Raw genomic sequence first — 17134 nt, forward strand, 5'->3', positions numbered from 1 at the left:
CTCTCCCTTGCCCAAGTGGAGGTTTCCCCGAGGAACCCCCCCCTTGCCTGCCTGCAGCGCTGAAGAGATCCCGAGATCTCTCATAGACTAACATTGCGAACCCGACGCTTGTTTCTACACTGCACCCGGCCGCCCCCGCGCCGCTGAGGGTGAAATTTCTGTGTGGACTGGTGTCCCCCCCGGTGCCCTACAAACCCCCCTGGTCTGCCCTCCGAAGACGCGGGTACTTACCTGCAAGCAGACCGGAACCGGGGCACCCCCTTCTCTCCATTCTAGCCTATGTGTTTTGGGCACCGCTTTGAACTCTGCACCTGACCGGCCCTGAGCTGCTGGTGTGGTGACTTTGGGGTTGCTCTGAACCCCCAACGGTGGGCTACCTTGGACCAAGAACTGAACCCTGTAAGTGTCTTACTTACCTGGTAAAACTAATCAAAACTTACCTCCCCTAGGAACTGTGAAAATTGCACTAAGTGTCCACTTTTAAAACAGCTATTTGTCAATAACTTGAAAAGTATACATGCAATTTTGATGATTTGAAGTTCCTAAAGTACTTACCTGCAATACCTTTCGAATGAGATATTACATGTAGAATTTGAACCTGTGGTTCTTAAAATAAACTAAGAAAAGATATTTTTCTATATAAAAACCTATTGGCTGGATTTGTCTCTGAGTGTGTGTACCTCATTTATTGTCTATGTGTATGTACAACAAATGCTTAACACTACTCCTTGGATAAGCCTACTGCTCGACCACACTACCACAAAATAGAGCATTAGTATTATCTATTTTTACCACTATTTTACCTCTAAGGGGAACCCTTGGACTCTGTGCATGCTATTCCTTACTTTGAAATAGCACATACAGAGCCAACTTCCTACATTGGTGGATCAGCGGTGGGGTACAAGACTTTGCATTTGCTGGACTACTCAGCCAATACCTGATCACACGACAAATTCCAAAATTGTCATTAGAAATTGATTTTTGCAATTTGAAAAGTTTTCTAAATTCTTAAAAGACCTGCTAGGGCCTTGTGTTAGATCCTGTTTAGCATTTCTTTTAGAGTTTAAAAGTTTGTTAAAAGTTTGAATTAGATTCTAGAACCAGTTGTAGATTCTTAAAAAGTATTCCAACTTTTAGAAGCAAAATGTCTAGCACAGATGTGACTGTGGTGGAACTCGACACCACACCTTACCTCCATCTTAAGATGAGGGAGCTAAGGTCACTCTGTAAAATAAAGAAAATAACAATGGGCCCCAAACCTACCAAAATACAGCTCCAGGAGCTTTTGGCAGAGTTTGAAAAGGCCAACCCCTCTGAGGGTGGCAACTCAGAGGAAGAGGATAGTGACTTGGAGGACAATTCCCCCCTACCAGTCCTATCTAGGGAGAACAGGGTCCCTCAAACCCTGACTCCAAAAATAATAGTCAGAGATGCTGGTTCCCTCACAGGAGAGACCAACACCTCTGAAATCACTGAGGATAACCCCAGTGAAGAGGACATCCAGTTAGCCAGGATGGCCAAAAGATTGGCTTTGGAAAAGCAGCTCCTAGCCATAGAAAGGGAAAGAAAAGAGATGGGCCTAGGTCCCATCAATGGTGGCAGCAACTTAAATAGGGTCAGAGATTCTCCTGACATCCTAAAAATCCCCAAAGGGATTGTAACAAAATATGAAGATGGTGATGACATCACCAAATGGTTCACAGCTTTTGAGAGGGCTTGTGTAACCAGAAAAGTAAACAGATCTCACTGGGGTGCTCTCCTTTGGGAAATGTTCACTGGAAAGTGTAGGGATAGACTCCTCACACTCTCTGGAAAAGATGCAGAATCTTATGACCTCATGAAGGGTACCCTGATTGAGGGCTTTGGATTCTCCACTGAGGAGTATAGAATTAGGTTCAGGGGGGCTCAAAAATCCTCGAGCCAGACCTGGGTTGATTTTGTAGACTACTCAGTAAAAACACTAGATGGTTGGTTAACTGGAAATGAAGTGTGTGACTATGTTGGGCTTTATAATTTGTTTATGAAAGAACACATTTTAAGTAACTGCTTCAATGAAAAGTTGCATCAGTATCTGGTAGACCTAGGTCCAATTTCTCCCCAAGAATTGGGAAAGAAGGCAGACCACTGGGTCAAGACTAGGGTAACCAAAACTTCCACTGGGGGTGACCAAAAGAAAGGGGTTACAAAAACTCCCCAGGAGAAAGTGGGTGACACTAGAAACAAAGAAAAAGAGTCCTCTGTAGGCCCCCAAAAACCAGAACAGGTGGGTGGGCCCCAAGACACAACCCAAAACAAAGGTGGGTACCAGGGTAAGAACTGGGATGCCACTAAGGCATGGTGCCACAACTGTAAACAGTCTGGGCACCACACCAAGGACACTTCTTGTCCCAAAAACAAACCCCAGAACAAAATTCCAGGGGTAACCAGTGTAGCCATGGGAGATGACTCCTCAGATGAGGAGGTCTTCATAGCCTTCAACTGGAAACAGGGCCCAACAGGTGAGTTGGAGATTCCAGAGGGAAGTAGACACTTCCACCACCTACTGGTGAATGGAATCCCAACCACTGCCCTGAGAGACACTTGTGCCAGTCACACTATTGTGCATGACAGGCTGGTGCTCTCAAACCAGTACATCCCAGGTGAGACTGCCAGGGTAAGAGTTAGCCTAGACAGGGTCACTAAGAGGCCTGTGGCTTTAGTACCCATAGAAGTGGGTGGCACTCTTAGCTGGAGAAGGGTAGTAGTCAGTACAGACCTCCCCCTTGATTGTCTCCTTGGAAATGACTACCCAGAGGTTAGTCAGAGCCCAAGAGAGGAACTGGTCCAGTGCCAGTCCTCTCCCAAGGATTCTGGAAGTCCTGCCTCTGCAGTAAATGCAAGCAGGCCCCAGAAGAAGAAGAAAAGAAAACAGAGTAGGAAGGGTGGACAACCTTTAGCCAAGGTTACAGCAAGCCAAGGAGATTCTGCTCCAGTAGGGGAGAACTCCAAAAATGGCCCTGATAAAGTCCAACCTGACCCACAAGAAGTCCTGGCTAGTCAGGCAACTGTTAAACCTGAGTGGGTGGCTCCTCAGCTAACAGAAGAAAGAGTGGAAGAAGGGTGTTTACTACAAGATGTGGTAACCCCCCACTCTAATACAGCAGACAGGCAACCTGAACCCAAAGAGGCCTGTAACTTAGCCCCTTCCCTTTTAGGTGAAGAGCTAAAGGTGTGGTTCTGGGCACTGACAGCTGTCAGTGGCCTCTGCTGGGTGTTAGCCTTTATGGCTGCACTATCCTTAGCATGGTGGTCTGACCCCATGCCAAATAGCAAGTTAGGCCCCCTGACCCTATTGGTCATGGTGGGGTTACTCCAGCTCTGGGTAACCTCTCTGGGTAAGCTAGGGGTAACCCTGGCCAAGATAAGGTCAGCAGAGGTGGATACCTCTAAGACCAAAATAGAAAGAAGGGGTGGAGACATTGAAGAGGCAGACAAGAGGCAATTCAGACTAGGTCCTATCACTGTGGAAGTGGGTCAGTTCCCCAAAGGGAATGACCTGAACAGAAGGATGTAAGGCAGAGTAGGCCCTGCAACTAACCAGCCTATTTCTCCTACTCTTCCTCGCCTGACAGACTAGGAAGACTCTCCCAGCTTGGGCTGAGTCTCCTGGCCTGTAGGCTGGGGGGGGCTTGTGTAAAGAAATGGCTCCCTGTTGCAGTTACCCCCCACTTTTTGCCTGATACTGATGCTGACTTGACTGAGAAGTGTGCTGGGACCCTGCTAACCAGGCCCCAGCACCAGTGTTCCTTCACCTAAAATGTACCATTGTATCCACAATTGGCACACCCTGGCATTCAGATAAGTCCCTTGTAACTGGTACTTCTAGTACCAAGGGCCCTGATGCCAAGGAAGGTCTCTAAGGGCTGCAGCATGTCTTATGCCACCCTAGAGACCCCTCACTCAGCACAGACACACTGCTTACAAGCCTGTGTGTGCTAGTGAGAACAAAATGAGTAAGTCGACATGGCACTCCCCTCAGGGTGCCATGCCAGCCTCTCACTGCCTATGCAGTATAGGTAAGACACCCCTCTAGCAGGCCTTACAGCCCTAAGGCAGGGTGCACTATACCATAGGTGAGGGTACCAGTGCATGAGCACTGTGCCCCTACAGTGTCTAAACAAAACCTTAGACATTGTAAGTGCAGGGTAGCCATAAGAGTATATGGTCTGGGAGTTTGTCAAACACGAACTCCACAGCACCATAATGGCTACACTGAAAACTGGGAAGTTTGGTATCAAACTTCTCAGCACAATAAATGCACACTGATGCCAGTGTACATTTTATTGTAAAATACACCACAGAGGGCACCTTAGAGGTGCCCCCTGAAACTTAACCAACTAGCTGTGTAGGCTGACTGGTTCCAGCAGCCTGCCACACTAGAGACATGTTGCTGGCCCCATGGGGAGAGTGCCTTTGTCACTCTGAGGCCAGTAACAAAGCCTGCACTGGGTGGAGATGCTAACACCTCCCCCAGGCAGGAGCTGTGACACCTGGCGGTGAGCCTCAAAGGCTCACCCCTTTGTCACAGCCCAGCAGGGCACTCCAGCTTAGTGGAGTTGCCCGCCCCCTCCGGCCACGGCCCCCACTTTTGGCGGCAAGGCTGGAGGGAACAAAGAAAGCAACAAGGAGGAGTCACTGGCCAGTCAGGACAGCCCCTAAGGTGTCCTGAGCTGAAGTGACTCTAACTTTTAGGAATCCTCCATCTTGCAGATGGAGGATTCCCCCAATAGGGTTAGGATTGTGACCCCCTCCCCTTGGGAGGAGGCACAAAGAGGGTGTACCCACCCTCAGGGCTAGTAGCCATTGGCTACTAACCCCCCAGACCTAAACACGCCCTTAAATTTAGTATTTAAGGGCTACCCTGAACCCTAGAAAATTAGATTCCTGCAACAAGAAGAAGGACTGCCCAGCTGAAAACCCCTGCAGCGGAAGACCAGAAGACGACAACTGCCTTGGCTCCAGAAACTCACCGGCCTGTCTCCTGCCTTCCAAAGATCCTGCTCCAGCGACGCCTTCCGAAGGGACCAGCGACCTCGACATCCTCTGAGGACTGCCCCTGCTTCGAAAAGACAAGAAACTCCCGAGGACAGCGGACCTGCTCCAAGAAAAGCTGCAACTTTGTTTCCAGCAGCTTTAAAGAACCCTGCAAGCTCCCCGCAAGAAGCGTGAGACTTGCAACACTGCACCCGGCGACCCCGACTCGGCTGGTGGAGATCCGACACCTCAGGAGGGACCCCAGGACTACTCTGATACTGTGAGTACCAAAACCTGTCCCCCCTGAGTCCCCACAGCGCCGCCTGCAGAGGGAATCCCGAGGCTTCCCCTGACCGTGACTCTTTGAACCTAAAGTCCCGACGCCTGGGAGAGACCCTGCACCCGCAGCCCCCAGGACCTGAAGGACCGGACTTTCACTGGAGAAGCGACCCCCAGGAGTCCCTCTCCCTTGCCCAAGTGGAGGTTTCCCCGAGGAACCCCCCCCTTGCCTGCCTGCAGCGCTGAAGAGATCCCGAGATCTCTCATAGACTAACATTGCGAACCCGACGCTTGTTTCTACACTGCACCCGGCCGCCCCCGCGCCGCTGAGGGTGAAATTTCTGTGTGGACTGGTGTCCCCCCCGGTGCCCTACAAACCCCCCTGGTCTGCCCTCCGAAGACGCGGGTACTTACCTGCAAGCAGACCGGAACCGGGGCACCCCCTTCTCTCCATTCTAGCCTATGTGTTTTGGGCACCGCTTTGAACTCTGCACCTGACCGGCCCTGAGCTGCTGGTGTGGTGACTTTGGGGTTGCTCTGAACCCCCAACGGTGGGCTACCTTGGACCAAGAACTGAACCCTGTAAGTGTCTTACTTACCTGGTAAAACTAATCAAAACTTACCTCCCCTAGGAACTGTGAAAATTGCACTAAGTGTCCACTTTTAAAACAGCTATTTGTCAATAACTTGAAAAGTATACATGCAATTTTGATGATTTGAAGTTCCTAAAGTACTTACCTGCAATACCTTTCGAATGAGATATTACATGTAGAATTTGAACCTGTGGTTCTTAAAATAAACTAAGAAAAGATATTTTTCTATATAAAAACCTATTGGCTGGATTTGTCTCTGAGTGTGTGTACCTCATTTATTGTCTATGTGTATGTACAACAAATGCTTAACACTACTCCTTGGATAAGCCTACTGCTCGACCACACTACCACAAAATAGAGCATTAGTATTATCTATTTTTACCACTATTTTACCTCTAAGGGGAACCCTTGGACTCTGTGCATGCTATTCCTTACTTTGAAATAGCACATACAGAGCCAACTTCCTACATAGTACATAGACGCCGCCTAAGCGCAGTGACACTAGTTCTTTTCTTTCTGTGCCACACGATGATCCGGAGAGAGCTACCCTGGTCTCTTTTTGACCAGTTTCGACTGTTTTGTCAAGTTTTGTGTGTTTTTGGTGTGTCGGATGTCCCCGAAGACCGGGTTGAAGCCATGCGAGGACTGTTGCCGCTTGATGTCGGTGACGGATCGCATCGGGTTTGTTTATGGTGCCAGGAGCGCAACCACTACCAAAGTCGTGCTTAGAGTGCCGGGCCATGCACCCGAAGGCCTTGATGGAGTTTTCTCTCAAGCTCATGGCGGCACGGCCCTCGACTCCATGTAGGTCCCGGTCTCGCTCGAGAGGAAGGTCTCGAGACAGCTTGCAGAGCCACCACCACTCGTCTTAAGGTACAGGTAAGGAAAAGAAGTCAAAGCAGTCTCGTCGCTGAAGTAGGTCGTGGAAGGTATTCCCGCTACTTTCTGGTGCTGAAAAAGGACAAGGGTCGATGTCCTATCCTAGACCTTTGGGACCTCAACTACTTCCTCAAGAAGGAGAAATTGAGAATGCTGACCCTGGCTCAGGTTCTGTCTGCTTTAGACCCAGGAGACTGGAAGATAGCGTGGGACTTGCAGGACACTTATTTCCCCATCACCATCCCCATCCTGCCTGCCCACAGATGTTTCCTATGATTTGTGGTCGGTCACTAGCACTGTTAGGTTACTGTGCTCCCTTTCGGCCTTACCAGCGCTCCTCTGGTAGTCACAAAAGTGATGGCGGTGGTTGCAGCTTATCTGCGCAGGTTAGGGGGGGGGGGGGGGGGGTCTCAGTCTTCCCCCTACTTCAACGACTAGCTGTTGACGGTGGACTTGCCCCAGAAAGTAGTCTCTCACATTCAGACAGTGAGCCTCCTGCATACGCTGGGGTTCACTATAAGCATGCCAAAGTCACACCTGACTCCTTCTCAGACACTCCCTTTCATCGGAGCTGTTCTGGACACAGTGCAGCTTTGGGCATATCCTCCCGAAAAGCAAGTCAAAGATATTTAGGCTATGATTTCGATCTTTCAGCCTCTGTCTTGGGTTTTGGTGAGACTGACTCAGAGGCTGCTGGGCCTCATGGCCTCCTGCATCCGGGTAGTGACACATGCCAGATGGCATATGCTGGCTCTGTAGTGGGACTTGAAGTTCCAGTGGGCGTAGCATCGGGGGAATCTCTCAGACATGGTCCAGATCTCAGAGGGGACTGTGTAAGACTTGCAGTGGTGGCTTTTGAATCTGCATTGGGTCCATGGCAGATCCCTCTCTTCCCAAATCAGAGCTATCTATAGCGACCGATGCATCCCTCTTGGGTTGGGGCAGCCACATGGGAGAGGCGGAGATCAGAGGTCTTTGGTCCCCGGCGGTGTCTGGGCTCCATGTAGGTCTTCTGGAGCTCCGGGCGATCAGGCTTGCGTTGAAGGCATTTCTTCCTCTCTCAAAGGGAAGCTAGTGCAGGTGTTCACGGACATTACTACTGCCATGTGGTACTGCAACAAACAGGTCGGAGTAGGGTCCTTGTCCCTTTGTCAGGAGGCACTAAATCTCTAGACATGTGTGGAACATTGGGCAGTAACCTGGTGGTTCAACATCTGGCAGGTTCTCAACACCAGAGCGGACTAACTCTGCCATTGATGCACATCCGATCACGAATGGTGTCTCCATCTGGAGGTGGCACAAGGTCTCTTTCAGCGGTGGGAAGAGCCTTGGTTAGAACTGTTCGCCTCCGCAGAGAATGCTCAATGACCGCTGTTTTGCACGTTGGAGTTTCCAAGGCAGCACTTGCTCAGATGCTTTTCGTCTCAAGTGGAACTCTGGCCTCCTTTATGCCTTCCCAGTTATCCGGCTTCTGCCCAGAGTTCTCAAGATCAGGAACGACCGGGTCCAAGTCATCTTAGTGGCTTTTGCCTGGGCACGGAGAGTATGGTATCCAGAGCTATTGTGTATGGCCATCGAGCCTCCACTCAGACTGCCTCTTCAGGCGAATCTTCTGTCGCAGGAGACGGTTCTCCACCCTAACCTGTCCAATCTCCGCCTTCATGCGTGGAGATTGAGGGGTGCCAGTTGACTTCTGATCTTATACCCGAAGTCTGTGAAGTTATCTTGGCAGCAGGGCATTCCTCCACGAAAACAGGATGTTCGGTGGCATGTGTAGCTGCAGATACACATGTTGTGCATAGTCCGCCGTCTGGTGTTGGGTCGGAGTGTTACAAGTTTTTGTTCGAAGAAGTCTTTTCGAGTCCCGAGACCGAGGGACTCCTCCTCCTTTGTTCCATTGCGCATGGGCGTCGACTCCATGTTAGATTGTTTTTTTTTCCGCCATCGGGTTCGGACGTGTTCCTTTTCGCTCCGGGTTTCGGGACGGAAAGATAGTCTTAACTTCGGAAAACTACATCGGTATTGTTTCGCTCGGTATTGGGTAAGAATAGAATCGACACCGAATCGTGAAGAGCTCCGGTAGCCCTTCAGGGTAATTTCGATCCCCCGTCGGGGCCTGGTCGGCCCGACCGCGTGTAACATCGACACTGATGGAACGGACCCCGTTCCGATTCTGTCCTAAATGCCACAATAAATATCCATATACAGACCAACATTTGGTCTGTAACTTGTGCCTGTCGCCCGAGCACAAGGAAGAAACGTGTGAGGCCTGTCGTGCGTTTCGGTCCCGAAAAACGCTCCGTGACCGGCGAGCCAGAAGGTTGCAGATGGCGTCCACGCCGACAGGACACCGAGAGTTCGAGGGACAAGGAGAAGAAGAGGAAGCCTTCTCCATCCATGAATCGGACTCGGAGGAATTCGACGTCGAAGAAACCGTGAGTAAGACGTCGAAGCAAGCACCACACAAGAAAACAGACAAGGCCCAGGGGACGCCACTGCCAACAGGCCATGGCTCAACCCATAAAGTAGGTGACCGTCCATCGGCACCGAAAAAGGCCGAACTGGTGCCGAGATCGTCCGACTCGGGTCGAGACACAGGCACGCAGCAATCTCGGGACCGAGAAAGTGCTGCCGAAAAAGATCGACGCCGAGACAGCGGAACCGAAGCTGCTCGACGCAGAGACAGCGGCACCGAGGAAGATCGACGCCGAGAAAGCTCGACGCCGAAAAAGAAAAAATTCTCCTCGGAGCCGAAAACAAGCAGAGACACAGTTTTGGTGCCAAAAAACTACCAGCAACCGAACCAACTGCCAGCTCATATACAGAGGAACAATCACTGTCCTCTCAAACGCGCAAACACAGATTTGAAGAAGAGTTACAGACCACTGATATAGACCACACACAAGCGGATCTTCATACAAAGTGGGACAGGGAAGATCAGCACTCTTCCCCCAATCAGGAGAAAAAGGAGACTCGAGTTCCAAACACAAGAACAAACACCACAAAAAATGGTGAAGAATGTATCTCCGCCACCCTCTCCTCCACCTGTAACTCACACATCACCGGCACAGACTCCGTCACATTCACCGGCTCATACCACCATGAGCCAAGACGACCAGGACGCTTGGGACCTATACGACGCCCCAGTATCAGACAATAGTCCTGAGTCGTACTCTACCAAGCCCTCACCACCTGAGGACAGCACAGCGTATGCACAGGTGGTAGCTAGGGCAGCAGAATTCCATAACGTGTCGTTACACGCAGAACCTGTTGAGGATGACTTCCTTTTCAACACCCTCTCCTCCACCCATAGCTCCTACCAAAGCCTACCTATGCTTCCAGGAATGCTAAGGCACGCAAAGCAGATCTTCAAAGAACCGATCAAAAGTAGAGCGATTACTCCAAGGGTGGAGAAAAAATATAAAGCACCGCCCACGGACCCTGCTTTTATCACCTCACAACTGCCACCAGATTCAGTCGTGGTAGGGGCAGCTCGCAAGAGAGCCAACTCGCACACATCAGGCGATGCACCACCTCCAGATAAAGAGAGCCGCAAGTTCGACGCAGCTGGGAAAAGGGTCGCAGTACAAGCTGCAAACCAGTGGCGCATCGCGAACTCTCAGGCGCTCCTAGCGCGCGCGATTTGATAGAGCCCATTGGGACGAGATGCAGCATCTCATCGAGCATCTACCCAAAGAATTTCAAAAACGGGCAAAACAAGTGGTTGAGGAGGGACAAAACATCTCCAATAACCAAATACGCTCCTCTATGGACGCAGCGGACACAGCGGCAAGAACAGTAAATACCGCAGTAACCATAAGAAGGCACGCATGGTTGCGCACATCTGGCTTTAAACCGGAAATACAGCAAGCGGTGCTCAATATGCCGTTCAATGAACAACAATTGTTTGGACCCAAAGTGGACACGGCAATTGAGAAATTGAAAAAGGACACGGACACAGCCAAGGCCATGGGCGCACTCTATTCCCCGCAGGGCAGAGACACTTTCGGCACCTTCCGCAAAACAACCTTCAGAGGGGGGTTTCGGGGTCAAGCCACACAAGCCAGCACCTCACAATCTACACCGTCTACCTACCAGGGACTGTACCAAAGGGGAGGCTTTCGGGGCCAGTATAGAGGAGGACAATTCCCTAGAAACCAGGGAAAATTTCAAAGTACAAAAACCCCTGCAACCAAACAGTGACTCACAAGTCACTCAACCCCTTCACACAACATCAGTGGGGGAAAGACTAAGTCAGTTTTACAAATCTTGGGAGGAGATAACAACAGACACTTGGGTCTTAGCAATTATCCGACATGGTTATTGCATAGAATTTCTCCAACTCCCTCCAAATGTCCCACCAAAAACACAGAATATGTCAAAACAGCATTTAGACCTTCTAGAACTAGAAGTTCAAGCATTACTGCTAAAGGACGCAATAGAATTGGTACCATGTACACAAATAAACACAGGAGTTTACTCACTGTACTTTCTAATACCAAAAAAGGACAAAACACTGAGACCAATCCTAGATCTCGGAACACTAAACACCTACATCAAATCAGAACACTTTCATATGGTCACGCTACAAGACGTGTTACCACTGCTAAAGCAACAAGACTACATGACAACCTTAGATCTAAAGGACGCATATTTCCATATACCGATACATCCCTCGCACAGGAAATACCTAAGGTTCGTATTCAAGGGAATACATTACCAATTCAAAGTGTTGCCGTTCGGTATCACAACCGCACCAAGAGTATTTACAAAATGCCTAGCAGTAGTAGCTGCACACATCAGAAGGCAGCATATACACGTATTCCCGTACCTAGACGATTGGCTAATCAAGACCAACTCCCTCACAAAGTGTTCACACCACACAGATTATGTCATACAAACCCTCTACAAACTCGGTTTCTCCATCAACTATACAAAATCTCACATTCTGCCGTGCAAAACACAGCAATACTTAGGAGCGACAATCAACACGACAAAGGGAATAGCCACTCCAAGTCCACAAAGGGTTCAAAATTTTCACAAGGTTATACAAGCCATGTATCCAACACAAAAGATACAGGCAAAGACGGTATTAAAACTCCTAGGCATGATGTCCTCATGCATAGCCATTGTCCCAAACGCAAGACTGCACATGAGGCCCTTACAACAGTGCCTAGCATCACAGTGGTCACATGCACAGGGTCACCTTCTAGATCTGGTGTTGATAGACCGCCAAACATACATCTCGCTTCTATGGTGGAACAGTATAAATTTAAACAAAGGGTGGCCTTTCCAAGACCCAGTGCCACAATACGTGATAACAGATGCTTCCATGACAGGGTGGGGAGCACACCTCAATCAACACAGCATCCAAGGACAATGGGACGTACATCAAACAAAGCTGCATATAAATCACCTCGAATTGTTAGCAGTATTCCTAGCGTTGAAAGCATTTCAACCCATCATAACCCACAAATACATTCTTGTCAAAACAGACAACATGTCAACAATGTATTATCTAAACAAACAGGGGGGAACACACTCGACACAGCTGTGCCTCCTGGCACAAAAGATATGGCAATGGGCAATTCACAACCACATTCGCCTAATAGCACAATTTATTCCAGGGATCCAAAATCAACTAGCAGACAATCTCTCTCGAGATCACCAACAAGTCCACGAATGGGAGATTCACCCCCAAATTCTAAACACTTACTTCAAAATTTGGGGGACACCTCAAATAGACCTATTTGCAACAAAGGAGAACGCAAAATGCCAAAACTTCGCATCCAGGTACCCACACAGGCAGTCTCAAGGCAATGCTCTATGGATGAACTGGTCAGGGATATTTGCGTACGCTTTTCCCCCCTCTCCCTCTCCTTCCATATCTAGTAAACAAATTGAGTCAAAACAAACTCAAACTCATACTAATAGCACCAACATGGGCAAGACAACCTTGGTACACAACACTACTAGACCTGTCAGTAGTACCCCATGTCAGGTTGCCCAACAGACCAGATCTGTTAACACAACACAAACAACAGATCAGGCATCCAAACCCAGCATCGCTGAATCTAGCAATCTGGCTCCTGAGATCCTAGAATTCGGACATTTAAACCTCACCCAAGAATGTATGGAAGTCATAAAACAAGCTAGAAGACCATCCACTAGACACTGCTATGCAAGCAAATGGAAAAGATTTGTTTGCTACTGCCACAATAATCAAGTTAAACCATTATATGCATCTCCAAAGGATATAGTGGGATACTTGCTACATTTACAAAAATCAAATCTAGCCTTCTCTTCCATAAAGATACACCTCGCAGCAATATCTGCATACCTGCAAATTACCCATTCAACTTCACCATTTAGGATACCTGTCATTAAAGCGTTTATGGAAGGCCTGAAAAGAATTATACCACCAAGAACACCACCTGTTCCTTCATGGAACCTCAACATCGTCTTAACAAGACTCATGGGCCCACCTTTTGAACCCATGCACTCTTGCGAAATGCAATTCTTAACGTGGAAGGTTGCATTTCTCATTGCCATCACATCTCTAAGAAGAGTAAGTGAAATTCAGGCGTTTACTCTACAAGAACCTTTTATTCAAATACACAAAAATAAGGTAGTCCTAAGAACCAATCCAAAATTTTTACCAAAAGTTATTTCACCGTTCCACTTAAATCAAACGGTAGAACTACCAGTGTTCTTCCCACAGCCAGACTCAGTAGCTGAAAGGGCACTACATACATTAGACATCAGAAGAGCACTAATGTACTACATTGACAGAACAAAAGAAATTAGGAAAACAAAACAACTGTTTATTGCATTTCAAAAACCTCATACAGGAAACCCAATATCAAAACAGGGTATAGCCAGATGGATAGTTAAGTGCATCCAAACCTGCTACCTTAAAGCAAAGAGAGAATTGCCCATTACACCAAGGGCACATTCAACCAGAAAGAAAGGCGCTACCATGGCCTTCCTAGGAAACATTCCAATGAACGAGATATGTAAGGCAGCCACATGGTCTACGCCTCACACATTTACTAAGCACTACTGTGTAGACGTGCTATCCGCACAACAAGCCACAGTAGGTCAAGCCGTACTAAGAACTTTATTTCAGACTACTTCCACTCCTACAGGCTGAGCCACCGCTTTTGGGGAGATAACTGCTTACTAGTCTATGCACAACATGTGTATCTGCAGCTACACATGCCACCGAACGGAAAATGTCACTTACCCAGTGTACATCTGTTCGTGGCATTAGTCGCTGCAGATTCACATGTGCCCACCCGCCTCCCCGGGAGCCTGTAGCCGTTTGGAAGTTTATCTTCAACATTTGTACATTTGTAAATATATTACTTAAACCTTAGTTGGTACATACTTATCCATTCCATTGCATGGGCACTATTACTAACATACACAACTCCTACCTCACCCTCTGCGGGGAAAACAATCTAACATGGAGTCGACGCCCATGCGCAATGGAACAAAGGAGGAGGAGTCCCTCGGTCTCGGGACTCGAAAAGACTTCTTCGAACAAAAACAACTTGTAACACTCCGACCCAACACCAGACGGCGGACTATGCACAACATGTGAATCTGCAGCGACTAATGCCACGAACAGATGTACACTGGGTAAGTGACATTTTCCACACCTGTCGTTGGCATACATTTGTGGCATGGTGCACCAACAAATGTTGATTCCCCTTTCTGCCCCTCTATCTGAGGCTCTTTTGTTCATTCTTTCTTTGGCCCAGCGGGGATCCACTTTGGGCACCCTTAAAGTGTGTTTATCTGCCATTTCGGCCTTTCTTAGATTACCTGATCAGCCATCACTCTTTAAATCTCCTATTGTGAGTAGATTCCTAAAAGGTCTCACCCATTTATTTCCTCCCACTCCATTTATCATGCCTCAGTGAGACCTCAATCTTGTCCTTATTTAATGTGTACTCCCTTTGAGCCGATGCACAGCTGTCCCTTACGGCTCCTCACCTTCAAAACTGCCTTTCTTGTTGCCATAACTTCTGCTCGCAGAGTGAGTGAGCTTCAGGCCCTTTCATCCAAACCTCCATTCATGTCTGTGAACCCTGACAAAGTGGGGTTGCGCACTAAGGCTTCCTTCCTTCCCAAGGTGGTTATGCCTTTTCATGTAGGCCAGTCTGTCACCCTGCCTACTTTTTACGCACCCCCACATCCTTCCCATGAGGAGAGACTCCAGCGTCTGGACCCAAAAATACCGTTGGCGTTCTATCTTAATCGTACTAAAGATTTCCAGGTGGAGGATCAACTCTTTCTGCAGGACTTTCTAGTGTGATCTTGGTTTGCAGCCCATCTCCTAGGATGGCATTGCTTGGGTATCTATTCTAAGGTAAGGAATCTGCAACTAGAAGTCTCTATCATATGTGCAAGTTACTTAACTTCGGTAATAAAATATCTGGTATAGACATTCTAGTTGCAGATTCCTTACCGACACACCCATCCTCCCCGCTTGCGAACTGATTTCTAGGGACAGGGATTCCCCCTTCAGGTCCATAGCTCTGGCGCACTAATCTCAGTGTTCTTAGCGGCTCTGTGCTTTGGCGTGGAAAGTAGTTAAAAGAAACTGTCACTGCGCTGAGGCGGTGTCTATGTACTACTCCCGATGTCATCACTGCGACTACAACACCTGCGGAGTCAACCAACGCCATCTACCGGCGTGCAAGGGTATTGCTCGAAGGCAAATCTCTGGATCCAGTCTGATGCCTGGGGAAATTCTAAGGTAAGGAATCTGCAACTAGAATATGTCTCTACCAGATATTTTGTTACCAAAGGTAAGTAACTTGTACTTCTGGTCCATACTCTTGCCGATACCCTAACCGCAGGTTCTTCACTGACCCTTTATTCGGTGAAGCAGACTGTCTCATCTAAATAGGTTGCAGTCTAGGGATCTGCACACTGGTCATACCAATTTGCTGATGATCTCTTCCTGAAGACGTGGCAAGTGTAAAAATGCAAAAGACATAAGCGTGTGTGAATGGTGGTTGTATGTGGCTCTGCTTGTTGACCTGGAGTAGCATGAGTGCCCCTACCAGTGTAAGGTGTACTGTTTTAAATTTTGCTGCCTGGACAATAGTCCGCAAAGTTGCACAAATCTTCAGTTTGTGTATCCACCAAAAAGAGAATCAAAGTAACTTGTTCATTTAGTATGCACCATTGAATAACTTTCCGATGTCAAATGGATTGTGTTGTCCACCCAGTGTATAGTAACAGTAACACTAACACACTTTCTCCCGCTCTCTATCGCTCTATGTATACAAAACATATTTTGTTGCAAAATGTTTCATTGAACAACTCCTACAAAGTTCTAATTACATGCAAGCCCACCCCAACTTTTCTACAAGTTGGAGCACTAGGATGCACATATGATACTGACAAATTAAATTTGAAGATGGTGCTGAACATTTACTTTCTTTCCAAAATCTACCCATAGGCATCAATAATATGCACAACAGTGCAATCCACACTTTCTAAAGGAGCAGAATTTTTGTTGTTGTTATTGTAGTACTCTAAAACTTGCACAACAGTGTAATTTATTTCCTCATGTCATGTTCTGATTTATTTGCTGGTTATGATCACTTCAGGTTACAGATTGTCATCTTTGAATACTCTGCAACATCTCTACCCTTTTACTTGTTGAAAAGTAATTCTTTAGTCCGTGCCTTCGTATTAGTTTGAAGAGTTCAACATTCCTGATGTACTTGTGAAATGTTAGCTAATGCGGAACATGTTTGTGCGATATATGCAACCAGCTATACAAGCAAACGCTCCGTTTGAGGGTTACATTTTTAAGAACTCGTAGCTTTGCTGTTTCAGGGCTCACAATAAAATGCTGCAAGGTTCTAATGAAAATGGAGCAGGCAGTTGCTCACTAGCTCCTTGCATAGTGCCTTAACCAAAATGCTGTGCCCAGTATTTTATATGCTAATGCTAGCCTCTTATCAGTTAATGTCATTTTATTTGTATTAGTTTGTAAAGCGACTAGTGCTCATCACTCTTACGTGGGGCAGAATTTCACAACCTCTTTCTTAAATGATTTCCCATGTCAGGTGCTTCACACCCAAACACATTCTTACTACAACTTGTCTTGAGCCCCTTCCGTTTTTTGACATCATCTTATCTCCTTTTAGGAGCCTCTGAATAGCGGGGACGATGTGAGTGACGAAGAAGGCCAAGAGCTGTTTGATACAGAGAACGTCGTCGTGTGCCAGTACGATAAGGTAGTTGGGGTTTGTTTGAAGAACAGAGGACAGCCACTGAATCTTTGTCGCATACACTGAAAAGATGTTTGCACTTAGCGACCAATTGCTTTTTGCAAAATTGCA

At 47.8% G+C, this 17134-nt stretch overlaps 1 protein-coding gene across 5 annotated transcripts in view; it reads left to right on the plus strand.

Annotated features, from left to right (window-relative positions):
* The window catches only part of GTF2A1 (general transcription factor IIA subunit 1), a 167957-nt gene that overhangs the window by 100493 nt on the left and 50330 nt on the right, over positions 1–17134 (plus strand). For all 5 annotated transcript variants that reach the window (XM_069208361.1, XM_069208358.1, XM_069208359.1 and 2 more), the window contains one exon: positions 16940–17029. In XM_069208361.1, the coding sequence (XP_069064462.1) occupies positions 16940–17029 (90 nt within the window). The remainder of the gene's footprint in view (positions 1–16939; positions 17030–17134) is intronic.

The sequence above is a fragment of the Pleurodeles waltl genome, chromosome 9, assembly GCF_031143425.1.
Source record: "Pleurodeles waltl isolate 20211129_DDA chromosome 9, aPleWal1.hap1.20221129, whole genome shotgun sequence".
Classification (NCBI taxonomy): Eukaryota; Metazoa; Chordata; class Amphibia; order Caudata; family Salamandridae; genus Pleurodeles; species Pleurodeles waltl.